The 22,725-nt window shown below is 42.1% G+C and overlaps 1 protein-coding gene across 5 annotated transcripts in view; it reads right to left on the bottom strand.

Moving 5' to 3' along the window:
• TASP1 (taspase 1) overlaps positions 1-22,725 on the bottom strand; it is a 167,191-nt gene that overhangs the window by 42,394 nt on the left and 102,072 nt on the right. For 4 of the 5 annotated variants that reach the window (XM_032789844.2, XM_032789847.2, XM_075064482.1 and 1 more), the window contains one exon: positions 7,177-7,287. In XM_032789844.2, the coding sequence (XP_032645735.1) occupies positions 7,177-7,287 (111 nt within the window). Of the gene's footprint in view, positions 1-7,176; positions 7,288-20,402; positions 20,953-22,725 lie in introns of those variants that run through there. The other variant, XR_004374991.2, reaches the window with a different exon arrangement.

Below are 22,725 nucleotides of genomic sequence, written 5' to 3'. Positions count from 1 at the left end.
GAGTCTGCTGCATCCAACGAGGCCTGGAGGGAAGTTCTGGCCACGTTTTTCCCTTCCTCCAAGAGGGTAGCGAACTCTTGGCGGAGTCTTGAGGGAGAAGCTCCGTAAACTTACCCACCACCACCCAGGTGTTATAATTATAGTGGCTAAGCAAGGCTTGTTCATTTACCACCCAGAGCTGTAGGGTCCCTGCCGAGTACACTTTGCGGCCGAGTAGGTCCATTCGCCTAGCCTCCTTTGATTTCGGGGCTGGCGCCTGCTGGCCATGGCGTTCCCTCTCATTAACGGACTGGACAACTAGTGAGCAGGGAGGAGGACGGACATACAAGTACCCATAACCTTTAGAGGGCATCATATATTTACGCTCGACTCCCCTGGCCGCAGAAAAGATAGAGGCTGAGCACTGTCATATACTATCGGCATTCGCCTGGATGATCCGAATAAACAGTAGGGCCACTCTAGTGAGGGCATCCGCTGATAGAATATCCACTACCGGGTCCTCTACCTCCAGAACCTCCTCCACCTGGAGGTTCATATTGAGTGCTACCCTCCTCAGGAGGTCCCGATGGGCTCTCAGGTCGATTGGAGGACGGCCCGAGGAGGATGTTCCTGCCACTGCCTCATCTGGAGAAGAGGAACAGGAGATGCCGGCGACGAGCGGGTCCTGCGTGGCCTCTTGCTCTTGGGCGACCTCCTGCTCCAGTGGAAGCTGGGAGTCCGGTGGGTGAACTGGGGCTTCCTCTGTAGCAGTCGGAGGGGGACGTCTAACCATTGCCTCTGGCACTCGGTGCTCTGATGAGACAGAGCGGGATGGAACTACTGGTACGCCTTGGGCCTGGTGGTACGCCCAAGGTGTCCAGAAAGACCACTGATGGGGTCCTTGGTCCTGGGCCTGGGTCTCTTGGAAGACTCTGGTGGGCATATCAGAATCGCAATCCTGAGCTTAAGAGCTGTCCGTGTGGGACGACACTGATCCGTGTCTGGATGGCCACGGAGGTGCTGAAAAGCCCTGGGCAGAGTCTCTGTCTCTAGCGGACCTTGCTCTACTCGGCACCAGGGACCGGTACTGGGAGGCATACCGGTACTGGGAACGAGATCGGGACCTGCAACCAGAGCGGTGCCGGGAAGTTGACTGAGATCTCGAGGCTCGACGTCGGGAGCGGCTATGGGAGTCACAGTGCCTGGAGCGGTGCTGGGAGCTGGAACAGTGCCGAGAGTAGCGGGCCGGCGAATGGGATACCGACTGGTGCCGCGAGTGCGACTGGTACCGAGGAGAACGGTACCGGGATTGCGAGCGGCGTCGGGAGCAGAAGCGCCGACGGGACCTGGAAAGTCTACGGGACTGTGATCGTGAACGGTGCCACTCTGCTGTGCCAACAGAGGATGGTTTTATCAAGGTAGGCTTACCAATAGACTGTATTACCTGCACCAGTGGTGCCCGGGGTTGAGGCAGCGTCGACTCTGTCATGGCAATCAGATCCCTCGCTGTTGAGAATGTCTCCGGCGTGGATGGAATAGTAAGCTCAACCATGGCTCGCCAGGGAGCTGACAGGCACTGGACTCGACGGTCTTTGTGGGACCGGAATCGACGGTGCCAACGTCGTCAATGCCACGGCAGGTGTCAGTGCCGGGCGATCCGACTTAGATGAGCTCGCTGGCTGCGGTGCAGGTGGCACAGAAGCAACAGGAGTCTTAGGCTTTCTTGACCTCGGGGAGAGGGAGCGGTGCCAAGTCGACCTCAGTGCCGGCGACAGCCGGTGCCAAGAGGCCTTGGCAGTACCAGCACAGTCCAGTGCCGAGGAGGTGCTTCTGCCCGCCAATTGACCAGCATTCGGTGCTGAAGGCAGAGGGGTAAGAGCCGCCTCCATGAGGAGCTGCTTTAGCCGAAAGTCCTGCTCCTTTTTTGTTCTCAGCTTAAAAGCCTTGCAAATGCGACACTTATCTGTCAGGTGAGTTTCCCCCGAGGCACTTAAGGCAGGAGTCGTGTGGTTCTCCTGTCGGCATCGGCTTATGACAAGCCGAGCACGGTTTGAAACCCGGTGAACCGGGCATGGGCCCCAGCATCGGGTGCGGGAAAGGGGCTAATCCCCGAACCGCTGTTAACTATACACTAACTATGAACGATAAAAATTAACTAAAACTATATAACTTTGAACTATATATACAAAAAAATAACTAGAGAACTACGAGTAGCTAGGGAGGTGGAGGTCAGTACAACCGCACTCCACTGTTCCAACGACTGACACGGGTGGTAAGAAGGAACTGAGGGGCAGTTGGGTCGGCAGGGGTATATATCCGGCGCCATAGCAGTGCCACTCCAGGGGGCGCCCAGCAGACCCACTGAGTGTTGCTAGGATAAAAATCTTCCGACGAACGTGCTGTATTCTAAATGTACTGAAACAAAGAGACTTTGAGATCATGGCAAATAACCAATAGACTCTTACCTCCCTGGGCTAAAGTAATCATTGGATGCATAAACAGGTGACTATGAAGTAAGAGTGGAGAGGTGATGTTACTTCTGCATACAGCTTTAGCAAAACAGTTACCAAAATATTTTGTCCACTTCTGGCAAACCCACTTCAAAAAAGAGGTTGAAAAATCAGAACGGTTTCAGAAAAGAGCTACAATAATTTTAGGCCTTGAAAACACATCTTGTAGTACAAGGCTGAAGCTCCATGAATGTAGTTGACCCAAGAAAAGATTAAGCTGAGCCTATGTAGAGAAGATATTAATAGCAGAAAACGGTATAATGAGATCCAACGGTTAGAAGTTTAAAATAGACAAATTCAGACCGGCTGTGTCTACATTATATGCTATGAGTGTGATTTCCAGCTCACGTACACATACTTAATGCTCGCTGTTGTCTGAGCTAGCATGCTAAAAATAGTAGCACTGCCACAGTAACACAGTTAGCAGCAGTGATGACATAGGCTAGCCAAACCAAGTACAAACCAGCTTGAACCTCGTGGGTACCTACTAAGTGCTTGTACCATCACTGCCGCTGAGCATGTCGCTGTTGCCTTTGTCATCATGGCTACGCTACTATATTTTTAGCATGCTAGCTCAGATGAGAGCGAGTTGAGTATGTGTACGCAAGCAGGGAATCACAGCCCTAGCCTGTAGTATAGACGTAGGTTTGAAATTAGCTCAGTCAGAAGTTACAGGATTGATTCAGAAATTCGGTGAGGGTCTATAGCAGGGGTCGGCAACCTTTCAGAAGTGGTGTGCCGAGTCTTCACTTATTCACTCTAATTTAAGGTTTCACATGCCAGTAATACATTATAATAGTTTATAAGTCTATAATCCGGAATAACGTATGGTTGTATGTAAAGTTAAGTTAAAATAAGGTGTTAAAAATGTTATGAGAAACTTCTTTAAATTCAAATTTAAAAATGCAGGGTTACCCCAGAACGGGTTCGGCCAGGAACCAGGAAAGTAAAGTCACTGAAATCAGCTCGCGTGCCACCTTCAGCAACGTGCCATACGCTGTACCCGGTCTATAGCCTGGTATAATGTCAGAAGGTCTTCTAAAGATCAAGAACAGTCCCCCTTGTCACGAAATGTTCATGGAAAACTCTACTATTGAATTAAAAGACATAACTGGCCCATGCTACGTCAGCAATAAGACTTATCTTTGGCCCCGCTTAAAAAGGACAATAATGTAAATTCCATGATTTACATATGATATAGCCAGCAACAGTAAATATCTAGTACATCATTGCAGGTTCTTTCTAAGAGTAATATTTGATTGTTACGCTCTGATTCTCAAAGCGTTCCAGCTTAACACTAAATTATATTAACTACTGCTTACTTATATTACTAGCTTGACCTCTTGCTTAAGGACTACAGCTGAGGCCTGGGTTCTATACGTAGTGCGTTTAACTGATTAAGCAGCTTAAACCCGATTTTAACGCTGCACCCTCCACACAGACGAGGCCCTTGTATAGCGATATAAAGGGCTCTTTTTAAACCAGGGTTTTCTGTTACTCTCACCGACGAGAGCGAGTTAGCGCTGAATCGGTATTACCATATCGTCTTGGGTTATCGTCGGCGCCAATCGACAGTTTTTGGTCCCGCGGTATTCCCATGCACGGTTAGACATGCTCTGACAGCAACTGAACTCGGTATCACAGACCGAAACAAGAAAAGACCCCTGAACTTGAATTCATTTCTGTTTGCCCGCAGGAGCCTGATCAGCCACAGTTGGCAGCGCAGCGCCAAATCCAAAAAGAGCTCCAGCATGGGCGTACGAGAGATACGGATTGCATGCTGTTGGGAGAACAAATCTGTTCTACACAGGCCTCGTTACAGAAGATGAAATGAGAATAGTAGAAAAAATCGCCAGCTAGGATGAGCAGAGCCACAGCACAGTGGTTGTGTACAAATAATGCGAAACCAAAGAATCAAACGGCACGCTCACGGAAGGGAAGGCGAGGGAGAGGTAAGAGGAACCCATACAACAGTCCCTGCAGTCTCCGCAAAGCACTGCATCTTGCTATATCCAATCCTGTAGGTCAATACGCACAATTGTTCCGGGTGTTTCAGGTAAGTCGTCAATGTTAACCCCCTCCTCCCGTGAAGAAAATGGGAACAAAATCGTTCTTGACTTTTTATAATGTCATGCCAATCTACTGCATGCTGATGTAGACTGGATGCCTACGCAAGAATAAGCCAGCATCCTGCTCTCCCTCTGCCTCCCTGTGCCGACGTACAGATGATGCTACTCTGCATTCATAGCCGTGATCTTCCTGGCTGCATCAGGTGAGGTCGGCCGGGACGCCTGGTAAAATAGGAATGACTCTGTCATTCCCGGTCGTGGTACAGAAATGCTGATAACGCGCTCATCATAGCAACTGGGGTGATTCCATCAGCTGTCCCGCCTTCATTTAAAGAAAAAGATCTGTACGCTGGATACCACAGAGGAGGGAAGGCGGCCGTCTCCTCATTTTATCTCACTAAAAAGTCGGTGTTCTTATGCCGATCCTTTATAATTTCATCCACACAAATGGGGGACACGCTCGGACCAGAAAGGTTGGGCGAGAAGGAATCAACGGGGGTGTTGCAGGGCATCCCCCATGAATGGCATGCAGCTCAGCATTTCTGCGGATTGACACAGAGCGGCTGTGCCTATGGTTTTCCTGATACAACTGGTCTAAGACAACTACCCATATTCTAGGCAGATCTAAACTCATTTCCTAGATAACCAAGAAAGGATTGACTCGGGAGTCATTCCCATTATTTGTGTTGCGCCGCGGCCGACTCAGCTAAGGCCAGAGGAAGCACACAGTGACAGCAACAATATACAGAAGACTGATACCGTCATTCATCGCCAATTTAACGCAATGGCACAGAAGAAGTACGAGAAACGACTGTAACCATCTCTGCTACCCTGCAATGCAAATAATTGCTGGTAGGCACGCAGTACCCGCCTCGTATGCAATCCAGTACACAGATACGGTACAGTGACAAAAGCAAAATGGCTTTCATGTTGCCATTGCTATGGCCGCTGCCAAGGGCAATCCAGGGAAAAAGGCGCGAAATGATTGTCTGCCGTTGCTTTCACGGAGGAAGGAATGAGTGACGACATTTACCCAGAATCACCCGCAACACTGTTTTTGCACTATCATGCATTGGGATCTCAACCCAGAATTCCAATGGGCGAGGGAACTATGGGATAGCTACTCACAGTGCAACGCTCTGGAAATCGACGCTAGCCTCAGTACATGGACACACACCGCTGAATTAACGTGCTTAGTGTGGCCGCGTACACTCGACTTTATACAATCTGTTTTACAAAACCAGTTTATGTAAAATCGGAATAATCCTGTAGTGTAGACATACCCTAACTGTCTATTGGCACAGAATGAGCAGAAATGTGCTGCCCCACCTTCTCCCATTTCCCCTTTCCTGGCTTCTACACTGGGGTGCAGAGGGAAAGTGCCAGTGTAGTAGCCAGGATCACTAACACAAAGTTACCTTCTGATGAAGCAATTATCAACTTGGTAGCTGTAGCCAGATTCTACCCTTTTTGCAATGCTCAGGCAGCACAAAGGGGCTGGAACAGGAGTGGAAGATTTGGTCTCTGTGTTCTATTCCCACTTCTGCCACAAGTGACCATTAATCATTCTGTAAAATCATGAGATGTGTCTCCCTTCCAGAGGAACAATGAAGCTGCAAGGGTGCACAGATTTTATTACCAAACAGCAGAGAAGGCAAGACAAACATATGGTCCTCTGGTTCCCAGACCAGTGCAAATTCTCCTAGTGCAAAAAGTATTTTAATGGGAGAAATGCAGTAGTAGCAGGAAGAAGATAATGACTCATTTTGTCTTTGTGACATCTGTCTGCAGGCACAGCATGGGGGAAGTCCACAGCGTAGACTGAATAATTAGGCGTTTCAGGAGCAAACATGTCAAGTCCTATTGTGCACATGTAAATGTCAGTACTGTGGCTTATCTGGATGGATTTTCATGTGGGTAGCAAAAGGAATTTCTGACCCTAGGAGTCTAGAGACCCTGCCAAATTTCAAGACCATGTTCCAAACCATCAGACACATTTTGTAAAAGCAGCAAAGAGTCCTGTGGCACCTTATAGACTAACAGAGATATTGGAGCATGAGCTTTCGTGGGTGAATACCCACTTTGTCAGATGCATGTGATACACATGTGATATACGTTTTGGTCTCTGAGAAAGAAGAGGTAAACATTCTTACATAGCACATTTTGGCATGCAATGCACTGAGCAGCTTTAACAGCAGGATGTATGTGCATGCATTTTATTTTACCAGAAATGTGATGCTCTATATTGGGAGAAAGTGTTTTAAAAATATTTTAAAAAAAGAATCCAAGCAACTAAAATGAAATTACTACTACTATTATCTACGCTCTCACTAAAAAGGACTCTGGCTCCATAGACCAATACAAATCACATTTAAGTTCACAAATGGCAATTTAAGAGGCATGGTCTCACCCATACTTTTCAAAAACAAAAATTATTTACAACTTCCACTCTGTCCCTCCCCCAGAGCATTCCTGTATTTCAATGACAAATGCTTTTCTTTTATGCCAAATATTCCTATTTATGGGTGGTAGTACACATGATTTTTATTTCAGCCCTTGCTTGGTTCGTGAGTTTAGCACCTCCTGTTCACAATAAAACTATACAAAAATCTTCTTACCTAGTAGAGTCTGCTTTTCTGGTAAAGAGTCAGGCTCTGCAGAACATCTGCAAGATCGAAGAACTATCACTCCACCAAGTACACCATCTTCACTGGCTAGAAAAGGTGAACCTAGGTAGAAGTGGGAGGTAAGGAAGGAGTTGTTACTTGCAAAAGGATGTTTTTTTAAATTTGCCTACCCTCCACCCCCGCCCCTTTATACTTGCCACCTAGGGCGGAAGAGCCAAGTCATGATAATATTTCTATATAAATGTCAATTTCATTCCTCTATCGAGAATTGCCATTATTTCTGATGGGTAAATGTTGTACTCACTCGATGGGTCAGCAAGACCCAGACTCCCACATTGTCTACGTGGTAAAAGTAACATTGAGAAATGCCAAGGCAGCTTTAGCATGAAGGGTTGAATATTTATTATTTTCTTCAGAATGGAAATACAACCAGGTTAAAGGATAAGAACATACATAAAAACACCCGACTGATAAGCTTTGATCAGCTCTTCAAGGTCATTTAGTATCCTCTTGTTTGGCTATCTGGTGCACAACTGCAAAGCTTTGATTTACTATCTCAGAATATATTTCAAACAAATAAGAAGATACAGCATTTAACACAAATATTTCTAGTAATGAAATTCTGTGGGTGACTTGAATATTTCAATTTCAGTGGAAGTTGCAGGTGCTCAGACTTTAGTATCAGATCTCAGGAGCCCAATTGTATTCCCCCTGAAATTAAAGTTTTGCCATTAATTTCAGTTGACGCAGGGTCCATCTCAAGTTGGTGACATGTAGGATCCTGTGATTTAAGGAGGATTATCACAACTGAGGAGACCAAACAGACAAAACCAAACTGATGTTTGACCAAACTACATTTACTCCAAGAAGTGAGGGAATTTTTTAAGTCACCATAAGTATTAAATGTTGTTTATTCTAATTTGTGATTTTTCCTATGCCACTAATAACCCATTCCTCCCCCACCACTTCTAAATGTCAATAACACACAATTAAGGTTGCAAGCACTCAATGGTACCTTCCAGAATACAAAAGCTGTGCTGGGAAACCAAGAAATGTGGAATTTAGGTCCCCTTACATGAAAGTGTTATGGTTACAATAAAAGACACAAGTGATAGAAAGCTGAGAAACACAGTGTTAAAGTGACACTTATACTACACTGCCTTAACTGCCAACTTTCATCCCTGCCCAGAGGAGTCCATAGGGAGTATGCTTTAACGTAGTGCTGTTTCAAACAACATTATGCTAAAGCAAGTTAGGGAACATCGAGCAAGGTCTACACCAACCAATTAATGTATAACACTTTATTGCACTTTAGAAATCATCCCCATACAGACAGGCCCTTCGTTTCACCACTGATTCTCACTGAGGTAGCACCTACAGTCCATTCAGAATTGGGGCTCAAATGTGATAAGTGTTGTGCAAATTCAGACAGTATCTAACTCCAAAAGTTACCATCTTCTCCATCTCCTCATATGCTAACTAAACATAATTGGTTGATAATATAATAAAATCAATCACTATATTATATATAATATAATAAAATCAATATATTTGGGTTTAAGGCTAGTCTGCACCACTTCCTAAAAAATTCAGTATTTCTAGAACAATTTGCCGTCCCATATGACATGTAAAAAGTAAAGTCTCAAACCTGTCACTGGATTAATGAGGGCAGGCTCTTACGCCTATGCAGTTCCAATGAAGTCTAAGATGCTCCATGGGGATGTGGCGGTCTACCCTAGGCAGATCAGATGGCAGAACTGGGCCCTAGAATGTGTTAAAAAACCTATGCCTATGTGTATACATGTATACAATGACATAAGTATAGTTATCAAGATTTGTTTCTGATATCAGTTACACCAATGTAAATGCAGAGCAACTTCCTTGATTTCAAGGAAACTACTCTAGATTTATATTAGAGTGTCTGAGATCAGATATTAGCTCTGAGAGCATTTGTGTACCATACATATTTGGGGTGTACCATACATATTTTTGGTTTTATACTTTTATCTTTAAACACCTTAGAGCAGAGGTCCCCAAACTGTGGGGCACGCCCCCCTACGAAGGAATATTTTTGGGGGGGAGGGCGCAGCAGGGCCTAGGCTAGCCCCCCACCCCCGAGGGGTAGCGCCACCCAGCTCTAGTCCTGACCAATGGTGCTGTGCCTTCCAACAGGATCCATGAACAGGGATCCACACCCACTGGAGGGATCTGCGGGACACAAGGTAAAAAGTTTGGGGACCACTGCCTTAGTGCATCAAGCTAAAGAAAATTAGTCATTTTATCATGTCATACGTACCAGCATCTTAAACAAAAATAAGCCAAAATATATTACAAGAGTCTATATTTAAGGTAAAGAATCTGAAAATTTTAGTTTTATGAGTCTATATCCATTTATTCTCACATCAAGTGAATTAAAAACTAAACTGCAGTTTATTGTCAGAGTTGAGTAACAAATTACCATTGGAGAGAGACTATCAAACTGAAAACCGAGTGTCTGAACATTGTGGTCCTTTCATATTTAGAAGTAATACTGAAGATTTTCATATCTGAATACAGTTGGGGACATTTCTGCCATTTTTCCAGTTTATTTACTTTATCTATTTTACAGCACTGTGTGATTGTTTCCCTGAATAGTCTGCTAGAATCTGCGTTACTGAGAATATTCTGCCTTATAAGCATCAACACAAGAACAGAAAGACACCTTACAAAAATGGTTACTAATGTGTTCTGTAACTTTTCTTTGAGATATGTTGCACACGTCCATTCCACTTCAAGTGCTTGCCCAGTGCACCAGAGCCAAACATTTTTCCCTTAGAGCCAGCTGTCGGGGCAGTGCATGCACTTTTAGCACTCTTGTGCTGCAGTCCAGTGGTATAAATGGCAGAGCTGCCTCCTGTCCTCCTTAGTTTCTTCTTACTGGCTAGAGACTCCGACATAGAAGGATCTGGGGCAAAATCAATACTTGGTCTGGCTAGTGAAGACAGGGGGCTGGACTCGATGACCTTTTGGGGTCCCTTCCAGTTCTATGAGATAGGTACATCTCCTTTATTAATTATATTATATTTTTATTGAAAGGACAGTGGGTCGTGGAATGGACATGTGCAACACATGTTGAACAACAGTTACATAACCATTTTTTCTTTGAGTGATTACACATGTGCATTCCACTTCAGGTGACTCACAAGCAGGTCAGTCTGCAGGAAGGTGGGTTTCAGAGTCTATCTTAACAGTGATTGTAGAACTGCTCATCCACATTTTGCGTAATCTCTGGATTGCTGAGATATAGCATAGTGACTTGTAAAAGTATGCATTGATGACCATGTTGCAGCTTTACAAATGTCCCTTATAGGTACTTGAGCCAGGAAAACTGCTGAAGCTTCAGGAGCAGTCAGCACCAAGTGGCTACCACAATCCAGCTGTTGCTGCACCAAGGTTGTTGGCATCTCATCAGGGGACAGTCTTGAAGGCCCGGAGGGAAGAAACAGAGGTTGGTACCAGGGAGCCACACTGACACCCTACCTTCCATATCCAATGCTCTGCTAGTAGATGGTACCTGGAGATTTCAATCGTTCCGTCTTTGAGGAATGTGCTATTTCCTTGGCACTGGAGAGGGGGATTGGTGTCTTTCCTCTGACAATCTCCTTGGCAGGGGATGAGGACACCACAATGTCTTCAGGGGCATTCCTAGCCAAGGTGGAAGTATTCGGTACCCATGCTGAGCTAGAAGGCTCTGAAGTTGGATGTGAAGCTGCTTGCATAAGTATGTTGTTAAAATGAAAGCCTTACTTTATATTTCAAGTGTTTGTATTTCTGTATCTTTAGTAAAAGGTTAAAAAGGCTTTTTAATGGTGTTTGCCATAGTACTGAGCAGGCAGAGGTCTCTGAACTACTCCAGCAAAAGCCCAGTTATGCAGTATGTGCACTTAATAGGAAAATGCTAAACTGAAAAATGGCACTGTAAGACAAAAAATTTTGAAAGGAATATTTTCCTGCTATTGCCCTGCAGATGTAAAATTTGGAATTTTTTTGTTATTGTTTAAATGAAAACACTGACACTCCCATTAACTAGAGTAGTTCAAAATGTTATGTTATAATTCAACAGAATGCAGCAGGCAGTCCAGTTCCACATGATTATAGCACACTGGGTAGTGCTGTAAAATATAAAGCTGAAGGCCAAGTGACTTTACTCTGATGACAAATGCAGCAATCCTTTACAAAAGCACTGCCTATGCATCTCATTTTTATCTTACTAACAGAAAGTAGCATTTGCTGGTGATAGGCATGATGCTAGCACTATCACAATTAACGAACAGCTGGTGTCTGGTGTTGTAATAAGTCATTCCATATGAAACAACACATCCGAGTTTCCTTATTTTTTTTTATTTTTATTTTTTTGACGTTCCTGTATTGTGGATCAATGGTGGAAGACAGCTTTACTGCATATAGTAAGTTTTTTAATAGTCTTTACAAATGCACCAGCTAAAGCCCCATGTTTGCAATGCAAAGTATTTGGATGTCAGTTTTTTGCACATTCAAATAGATGTGCTTGCAAAAAAAATTTAGACTCTAGGATTGAATTTTAGAAAAACAATGGGCTATATTTTTTTAAATGTCTAATATTTAGATAGTGTATGTGTCCTTAAATTACCACAGTAGATAAAGAGAAACTGCTTTCTCATTAACATTGGACTCCAAAATTTCCAGTGTCAAAGTAACTTCACTTTTCAGCATAAGGGGTCTAGACATCAGTAGGATTCACACAAGTATCAGTTAACAAAAACCAAATTCATTGTTACATAGCACTGCAAAGATATTGAACACTGAAATGTCAAAACATGGGTAACATAATTAGAGTCAAATTCTGCTATTAGATGCATGTGAGCACATTATCTTAAATAAAAGTTCCACATGAGTATTTGAGGGTAGAATTTAGCTCATTGATCCTGATCCTGCAATGGACGTAGCATCCTCAACCACTAACTAAAATGGAAGTTGAAAGCTCAGTAACATACTAGGAGATGCTCAGTGCCTGGCAGAATTTGGACACTTAATGCAGTATGCATCACACAAAAATGGGTCTCCCCCCCTCCATGGAGGTGTTTCGCATTAAAATAAAATAAATTGTGTTGTTTCAAAATACTAAAACTGGTTGAGATCCATACTGTCTGAAGAATAGCCTCACTTACTATTCCATCAAACTATTGGTTACTGGGCCATCTCCAAACAATGTTTTGTTTTTTTAAAAAAAACCTCTACACCCCATACTTTAACTAGAGTTAAAATACTGTAAAAATACAGTACAATACAACCACAGTGAACATCTAGCTAGTCATTACGATTTGATATGGAAGAATTTCAAGTTCTCCTCTTAGAAACCAGAGTGCCTTGTTCACTTTAGATTATTTTGTCAAAGTAAAAAATACCTTTGATATTCATATATTATTGTTGAACCTTGATTTATTAAGCGGCACAGAAACAAATATTAAAAAAACAAACAAAATCTGTATTACTGCAAGACAGGGCTGTTCAGTGCTAAGTGAAGATGGGTACGTAGTAAAGCGTAACTGTGTTGGTAATAAAAGTTACCTAACTCCGTATAATCACTTAGTGTGGCCATTATAGCTCATAACATTCTTGTGCCTTCAGCATTCACTTTTCAGAAATGTTCATCCTTCAGCACTTAAAACCAGTATACGAAAGAAATGTTCGCAAATTAAGCCAGCCACGTCTTTACTTTCCCAAGTAAATTCACCTTCTTTATCTGCACCTAGAATTGTTATCCAGCAGCCAGCCAAATTTTAGCAGCATGAATAATTCATGTAAAGTTGTGTTCCCACGTAATAAGTGCCCCAGCTGTAGATTTCTTTCCTTGTTATAGAATTAGTGCCAAAACATTTAATGCTACATTTTCCCTAGACCTTTTTCATTTTCACAGGGATTTGTTTGCTGGAACTTACTTGGAGTCTCAGTCAAAGTTACAGTACATTCCTTTACCCCAGGTACACTTATTGGCCTACAAGTAAAGCAGGAGAAAGGAGAAACAGTACACTTGGGGGTTTTTTTTCCACAAAAGCCTGCTCTGAGTTGTTTGAATTTAAAAATATATAGAGTGGTTGCTCCATGTGGACTATTATAGTAGAAGTTCCAAAATGGTTTTCATTAGCTTCTAATTCATTCATGTATGATCCTAAGAAACTCGACTTTGGGCCTGCAGTTTTCCGTTCTCAATCTGTGCCCAAAATGTGATTTTTTTTTTAAAACTTTAGCAAAAAAAAAAAAAAAGTGTAACTGGTTTGAAGTTCTTGGAAAGTGGAACAAAACAATTAAAATGAAACACCATTTTCCTCACGGAAGTGAGGGAGAGGGAACTAAAAAATGGCTGAACGTGGAAGCTCCAAACTGTGTATGTGCTTTACAAGAGCTTTATGAAGTGATTTTAAAATAATATAAAAATATTTAAAAATTGGTACCAATGATGTGTGGTTGAAGATTTCCTTAAGCTGAAACTGCCATCCCAAAGAGTTGCACTACACAGCCTCATACAGTTAGCTACGTTACAGACCCTATCCTGCAAAAACTCTGTACATGCTTAACTGTAAACATATGGATAGTCCCATTGTCTTAAAGTTAAGCAAGTGTTTGCAGGACTGGGTCATCTGCACAGGCTAGTGTTGAAGAAAGGGAGGGTAATGCCACTGAGCCGGTGAAGCCTTCAGATATTCATGGCAATGGTATGGGAGCAGTTGATTTTGGGTCTCTCTCAGTCCTCGGATGCTGAGAAATCAGACCACTGTTCAAACGATGGTACCACCAGATCCGGGTGAATCATAGGGGAGTGGTCAGGAACACTAGCTGAAGGAGGTAAGTCCAACGCAGGAGAGAGTACTCTTTTAGGAGGAGAGTGCACCAGGACATGTGGTGAACTCACATCTTCCCAGGAAAATGGTTCATGAGGTCTGGGTGCCATTTGAAGCCTCTCTGGTGTCAGCAGCATGTGCTCTGTTGTTGGAACTGAAGCCAGAACCGGAGCAGAGGACTGTCTCAGAACTAAAGGTTCCCTTGATGTTGGCAGTACCAATACAAAAGGGGTACACAGCTCAGTAGCCGGGACTGATGGGTCTGGTGTTCTATGTGATTTCTTCTCATGTCTGTGAGCCTTGGAATGTTCTGTGATCACTGGAGATATACACCAGCACCCAAGTGCAAGGTCTACCCCCGCTCCGACCCCCCCCGCACAACAGTTCAGAGCTCCTCAATTCTTTCATCAGTAACCCTATGAGACTTCTCTTAAGTGTCCTGCACTTCCTCTAGTGGGTACTGTCAGAGTCAGGCTAATTGGCTCTTAGGCAGTGCTTCTCAAACTTGGGATGCCGCTTGTGTAGGGAAAGCCCCTGGCGAGCCAGGGCCATTTGTTTACCTGCCGCGTTCGCAGGTCCAGCCGATCGCGGCTCCCACTGGCCGCGGTTCGCTGCTCCAGGCCAATGGGAGCCGCTGAAAGCGGTGCAGGCCGAGGGACGTACTTCCAGCAGCTCCCATTGGCCTGGAGCAGTGAACCGCGGCCAGTGGGAGCTGCAATCGGCCAGACCTGCGGACGCAGCAGATAAACAAACTAGCCCAGCCTGCCAGGGGCTTTCCCCACACAAACGTTGTCCCAAGTTTGGGAAACACTGCTCTTAGGGGAATACAATAGGGACCATCACTCGAACATATCCTTACTGCAAATTGTTTAGGTAGAGAATGTTTCTTATTCATCTAATTAAAAAGAGGAAAGAATACATTCATATTTCTGTATTTAAAACATTTTTGGATAGGTACACTTATTTTCTCATATTACTACATGACTACAGCTGTGCTAAAGGAGTTGCACGTATTTTATAACGGCCATAAAGACAGTGTGCATGAAGAGTTCCATCTGCTTAGTCAAGCTATGTTGGATGCTAGATAGGTTTGATACCACACACATCAGGGTCAGCTATCTAAAACCACTGATATAAAGAGGATCTTGAAATTGTTTTAATCCTATACATGTTCATGCTATGCACAAGGGACTTGACTTTGTAAAATGCTGAGTGCCCTCAACGCTTCCTGAACTTAAAGTTTAGAACATATTTTATCCTTTTAGATCTAAAACCAGCATCTGTTGCAAGCAAGACATTAGGGAGAAAAGAGGAGTACAGACTGCTAAGGGACACATGAACCGCAATTAAAAGGAACACTTGGCAGCGCATTTTTCATATTTGTTCAGCTATTTTTAGAAGTTTTAAAAGACATGAAAACTTGAAATGTGTTTTACTTAAATTTTATCCTGTATATTATATTCACCATGATGTGTTACTAAAAGGATAGGACCTCAGAATACCCGCATTGACTTTGCTTAATCCATATTGGGCTCTTTGCACATATCTTAACATGAAATTAAGACTTTAGTAAATGTATTCTATACTGGTTGCCTGAAAATATATTTTATTATAGTGGAAAGATGCAGATGCTATGCAAACCTCTGTTTGGGCCACTGGTTTGCAAACTGCAAATATAAAAGCAATAGGAACAAATTCTGCTCTCATACATCAACACAGGTTTATGCTGGCATAAGGAGGAAGAATTTTGCATACAGTATCCAAAAATATAAACCTGATGAATCAAGCCGTTGAATATAACAACCCACCCCTGTGAAAAGACAAGGTGCCCTTCAGTAGCTTTACGCAACAGATACATAAATTATATTTTACCATGATGGACATTATCACCAACTTAACCTAACTTCAGAATTTAATAATTCAGCATTTTATTCCGATTTGACAGTTTGGAAGTGCTATGAAGGGATTTCTTACATATATCTGTGTGCCTTATTCTTTTAAGCTAATAACAGCTTCCAAAAAATAAGCGACCCAATTTTCACAGCTCAGGACTCACTATTACTCCCACTGAATTCAAGCTAAGGCTGAGCATCAGAATGCTAAAGCAGAGAGGTTTCCTCTCAGAAACTACATGACAAGCAAGTTCTGTCTGTAAAATGAAACCGTGTAGATAACCAACCAATTAAGTGGACTCTAATATTTATGAAAGGTTGTTAGATTATAACCACCAGAGCTTGATCCACAGAACAGATATACAATAGTGCAAGGACACGATACTTGACCCTTCTGGTTTGCCTCAGACTTCAGCTCTGCCCTGGAGCGACAGGTATCTAGGATTGGCAACTTAGTTTCCAAGTTCATTTAAAACTTAGTCTTTGCCAAGATTGACAAAAAGAGTGCCCAATTGTTGTGTATTTGGTGATGGTGGGGACCTGCCTATTAGAATCCCAGGCTTGGTGCCAACTCTTCATTTAGAGCATTAAAGATCTGCTATTGGATGACAGCTGATAGGTGAATCCATTCTAAGGCAAAAGCAGTGTTCCATTTACTGTTACCAGCTCCATGGACTAGCCGGTCCCCCATCGGGTGTATTGTATTTAGATCTACTGTCTTGCATACTACAGGAACTACTACTAGCTCCACTGTAATTAACATTTTATTTCTTTATAATTTGGATGTAAACATTTACTATGGAAAGGTATAAGCACTGGAGTGGCAAAACTTTTAAGCAGTACTGATAGAGTGCAAACAAAGTAATACTTCCCAGTTTTAAATATGTTTTTATTATGTTACTAAAGAAGGTTCAGAGGCCATTAGTCCACAAGGATGTTAATTTTCTACTACGCGACTGGACTTACTAAGCCTGTGCACACCTCAAATTGAGATGAAGTAATTTTCCCTGTCTATGCTGATGCTATGCATCATATTAAATGTAGTGCTAAAGCCATACAGGGTATCTTTGATAAAGGTAATTGATATGAATACACACTAAATGGAGAGTCAGATTTTGATTTCATGCACCTTCATTTGTTAAATCCAAGAAAGCATCTGGATCCACAGATCTCTAAATTTTAGAATAACAAAAAAAAACAAAGAAACAGCTGAAACTACCACAGCAATTTAAAATAAGTTGGATTTTTAAAGATGCTACAGCAAAAATTTACATTCTCCTTGAGACTTTTCATGTTAGATTTTTAAAGACATTTATATTATTGAATATAGTGCATGCCATTCAAAATACACGTTCATTTAGGAGAACCATACACAGACCCTTCAATACAGAAGTAGAACCAAGGCCTGCTAAAGCACACACAGAAAGGTATTTTTAAAATGCTCTCTAGTGTCAGCAAAAATCTTAACAAAACCCACAAGAACAGTGAGTGATTCTAAAGAGAGAGAATTTCATTTAAGGAGCTGTATACTCTTTGTCTTAAGCAAATGATGAAGGTCGTAACAACACATTTTATTAAAGCTTTCACTGTTCTACTTCTTATATTTGATATGTACACACATGGTATCTACCTGTCCTTATATATTACATTACAGCGGTGGTGGGCAGCCTGCGGGCCGCATGTGACCCGTCAGGGTAATCCACTGGCAGGCCACCGGACAGTTTGTTTACATTTGCATGGCTGCCTGTAGCGCCCAGTGGCCGCAGTTCATGGTTCCTGGAAAATGGGAGCTGCAGGAAGCGACACAGGCCGCAGGGACATGCTGGCCACCGCTTCCCACAGCTCCCATTGGCTGGGAATGGCAAACCGCAGCCACCGGGATGTAAACACTGTCTGGCAGCCTGTCAGCGGATTACTCTGATGGGCCGCGTGCAGTCCATGGGCCGCAGGTTGCCCACAACTGCATTGGAGGGATATTTAAAAAAACACAAACAGAAAGACATACCCACAGATAACTAAACAATGCTGTTGTGATGGTGAATACTTATGAGGACAAAAGAGGATCTTGGCTAGAATTCCAGATTTCCAGTTTTACAGTTAAATTTATTAATTAGATTCTGGGCTGAAGAAAAGGAGAGCTGTTAGCTTCTTTACCAGTTGGGCTGGAAGCTCTCACAGGACCCCTTGGCCCTTTGGTGATTTCATTTTCATGGCAGTAAGCTACAGAGCTCAGCAAATAAGCTGGGTTGTGGGCTTTCAGAGCACACTTACCAATGCATGGAGTAAGTACTGACAGACCCCAGCTCTTCACTTTAAGTTTTTCCTTTCCATATTAATAATGTAGGTGGATGTTTGTTTTTAATAGCAACCTAGAAACACTGAGTACTTTTTACTAGGTTTTTATAGGCTTCCAAATTCCAAAAATCAAAGACTTTAAACCAACTAATGAGTTTCATGGAGAAAATGAAGACAGTATTTCCATTCTCTTTTTAAAAAAGGAATCACTAGCCACCATAAGAGGGTTGGGAAGGACCACCTGGCTCATCTACTCCAACCCCTTGCATCAACCATTAGAGTTTAATAAGGTGTTAACTGAAGTTTCTCCTGGAGCACACGTTCAAAATGTTTTAGTCTGTATTGCTTCTATTAATTTTTTAGCCAGTTTTATTCCACAAAGGGGTGTTTACAATCTTAACTTTATTTTAAAAAAGTATATATACTTAAAATATGTAGAGTACGTTTACTGTTAATATGTAGTATGTTTTTCTCACTCTAGGACTGGTACAGCCTTTCCTCAGTAGGATCTCCCCCTGCTCACATGGGAAAGGGGTAGAAATGCCTCTATAGCAGTTTTTCCCCACTCCAGACCACCATGGATGCTGCAAAGGTTCTGGGAGGTGGGATGGCCCCATGGCAAAGCTAGGAAGTGGCTATACCGTGTAACTTTGTCCCCTGGCAGTTGAGTGGCTATCTGAGCATGGATCTTTTCCCCATCAATCACCATGACCTGTGTGCTATTGGGAGAACTCCCATCCTGGGAGCTCAAAAAAACATTAAACCCTTCTCCCTAGAGTGGGGTTTGCAAGGTTCTTTCGTCAGATTTTCCTGTCAGAGTTTGCTTGGCTTTTTGAGATATCCTCCTGAAGTTCTCTTTAGGAAGGTGCAATCTTAGCAACTGAAATGTCATTACAGACATCAAAATACAACCAGGTTTACTGTACCTGAATCTCCATAAACAATCAGCAACACATCTTCTTAAGCACTATAGGTGAGTCAATTACATTTAGTGTTCATAGCTCAAGTTTATGTCTTCAGTCTACTTTGCTAAATATTATTTGCTACTGGTGTCTGGGGCACAGTCACAAAATGATTGCTGAGAAGAGAGATTTCAACAGGATGGTCCACACAGATGTGGTCAGGACACTGAAGATCAGTTTGCTAAAACTTGTTTGTTCTCCCCACTTCCGGCCCAAAATGTTTACTTTATAGAACAGTTATGATCTAGTATTTGAGAGTATTCAAGAATGTTAATGGCACGACAGCTTTTTTTTAAAAGGATATATGCAATATAAATTATACTGTCAAAGAGCAATGCCTAAGTTAAGCGCTTGCAAACACCCCTAAATATTCATGGAAGTGATAGTGTGGAAAGCACAGAGGATGAAATTCTTCTTGCTGAAGACCAGTCACTAGACTTAATAGGAATTTGAGTGCTGCACAGGCCCTGTGCTGGCCCCTTTACACGGGTGAAATTAATATTTCACTTAGAGTGAAAAACACACTTGAACTATAAACAAAAGTTAAAAATCTATTTAAGGAATTCAATATGGGTGTCTAAATCCTCCCATCAAAAGACTAGGCAGTAGCCAATTTTAATGAATATACTGATGTGGAGGTTCTTTTTTTTTTTTTAAACTGAAGATAATTTCTCATAAATCATTCATGGAATTTTTCCACCATGATTCATGAGTTACAAGATCATCTGTAACTCACGTCAACTATAAAAAACAAAACTAAACAAAACCAACCAAAAAACTAACCAAGAAATCCTGATAACTAGTGATGTAGACAAAATTGATCAATTTTTCTAAACATTTTTCTCTATAAGACTCTGAAATAACAATATCATTACATGTTTAATTCCCATTCTAAATCAGGAAATTAGATTCCAAAACTTGGCCAGCCAGGAATGGGTAATCAGTAGTCAGTTCTCCTTCTCTCCCTCCAGGGAGAGGATGACTTGTACATGAGTGTATAAATGTAAAAGCTCTAGTGAAAGCAAGGTCAATAGAATACTCCTTGGATTTGGAACAGAAGGTGTTGAAATTAACATTATTAAATCCTGTGGGAGTCTTACTCTTACCATACAAGCCATTACCTTGTACCTGAGGAATGGTGTTCTCAGTCATGATCTTCATCCCAGCACTTTAGGTGATTTTAAATATTCTGAGCCCAAATCATAAAATACCTTGAAGACAGAGACCAAGATCTTGAATTTGATGTGATACTGTACGGAAAGCCAGCAGAGACCACAAAGGACAGGTTTGAAGCATGCAGCTGTATTATGTATTAGTTGAGGTTTCCAAATAGCTGCTGTTTTCATAACCAGGGTAGAATGCTTTGGTGTAGTCAAGTCAGGAGCAACAAGGGAATGCAACAACTGAAGTCAAAGTATCATCCACCAGAGTAGGGTGTAGTCAGCCAGCCAGCCATAGAAGGTAGAATGTTTTACTTGCAGAAGCTAGTCTGCAAGAGCTTGGTGTACTTAAAGAATTCAGGAGTGTTCAGTCCTCCACGTGTTTTCCTTCTCCAGTAAGCATGATCTCCAGTTTCTGAGGATTCGACTTCGGCCAAGTAGTATTCATTCATGAATTAATCTCAGACTGGCAACTGGCAAGTCCGGTCTAATGATACTGTCACAGTGCAAAGATTAGGCAGACTTACGCATCATCTTCACACTTGTGTTCACGCTCTCTCACCATTTCTGCCAGTGGTTGAAGGTAAGTATTGAAGAAGAGCTAAAAGAGAATTGATCCTGTGAGACTCTGCACCTTTGCCACCAGATGCCATCTCACTTGCAGTTCCCCATCCAAACCCTTTAGGGGCATCCCTCCACGAAGATCTCAAACAATTTCACTGCCTTTCCCTTGACCTCAGCAACTGCCCTCAGATGGGACAGAAGTATCATGAACAAATGCTACAGAAAGGTCAACGAATATGAGAATAGAGGTCTTCCCACCATCCTCTGACATCAAGAGATTGTCCATCACCATTGCTAATGCCATTTCTGTTCTATTCCCTGGACTGAATTCAGATTACACAAGGTCTCAGATAATGGATATTATTAACGAACTTGAGCTATAACCCCACCCCTATTTAGTTATTTTCCATTGAATTATTTAATGTTATAGTTAAGTGTATCCAAAATGATATATAAATGTTTTCCAATGATAATTGACAAGAGCAGATCCGTTATTTCATGTACAAACTATACCCTAAAATACATTAATACAGCAACCTAGGCAACAAAAATTTGAAAATATTTTTGCCTCCTAGGACTGAAAAGCATCAGATTCTGTTTATAGTTTTCAAAGGGTTTTCTTTAATACTTTATAAGAAACTCTAAACTACAATTTATAATATTTCCATGTGGATAGTCTGAATCTCCTGCCTGTGAGATGGCACAAACATTTACTCTCAAGTCTGCATTCCTCAAACTTGGCCACATTTGAAAGGAATGGACGAGTACCAAAAAATCCACTGTTTTGTATGAAAGATATTTGTGTTTATAGAACACCACTCCTTATTCTGTGTACCAATCTACTGCTCTTCTGTTTATTACATTAAACCCATTCCATTTACAAAAGTCTAAATTTAATTTCCCTACCTCCTACTCAATCAGAAATTGTGTGTTATCCATAATATTTTGGCTCTAAATCAAAGGGATGAGGGAAGTACATCACCTGCTGTTTAAACAGCTCGAAGTGTCTAAGCCACGCATTCCCTAATTGGAAAAAATCCCAAGGTTCTGTGGAGATTTCAAGAGTTCTGTAAACAGGAAGCAAGAATCTGATGGCAAAGGCCACAATTAGCTGTTCATGGGTCCAGTACAACTACATTTTAACATTTGACTATCCACTTCAGTTTTGCCTCGAGAAACCATTCTTTTTGGTTTGGTCCAGACTATTTTATTAGAAGTTTAATGTGACCACAAAGTACGGGTTTAAGAAAGAGGAGCAAAAAAACCAGCCATGCTGTCTGTAGTAGGCTATTAACCTAATTTATCCAGTTATTTCACAGTAGAAGGAAAACTTGTATCATATATCTTAAGTAAGCTTTATATCAGCAAAAATCAAAATCTGTGGAAGTTCACAAGAAAATAAGAGTTACTTAGTTTAAGCCTAATATTTAAGCATAAATTTTCCCCTTGGGTAATATTTTGCAAAAATTAATGTTGTGCCTGATTTTCAGAATTGCCAAGCACTCACAAAACTGCACTGTTAAGTTTGAGACTCCTCTGTTCAACCTCCCTGGCCACACTATAGCAGACCTTAAGGTGGCCATCCTCCAGCAAAAAAAACTTCAGGACCAGATTTCAAAGAGAAAGTGCTGAGCTTCAGTTCATCTGCAAATTTGACAACATCAGCTCTGGACTAAACAAAGACTGTGAATGGCTTGTCAATTACAGAACCAGTTTCTCCTCCCTTGGTTTTCACACCTCTACTGCTAGAACAGCGCCCCATCCTCCCTGATTGAACTAACCTCGTTATCTCTAGCTTGCTTGCTAGCAT

Source organism: Chelonoidis abingdonii, chromosome 3 (genome assembly GCF_003597395.2).
Source record: "Chelonoidis abingdonii isolate Lonesome George chromosome 3, CheloAbing_2.0, whole genome shotgun sequence".
NCBI classification, from domain to species: domain Eukaryota; kingdom Metazoa; phylum Chordata; order Testudines; family Testudinidae; genus Chelonoidis; species Chelonoidis abingdonii.
The sequence above is the reverse complement of the archived record's forward strand: the minus strand, read 5'-3'. Positions and strand labels throughout refer to the sequence as shown.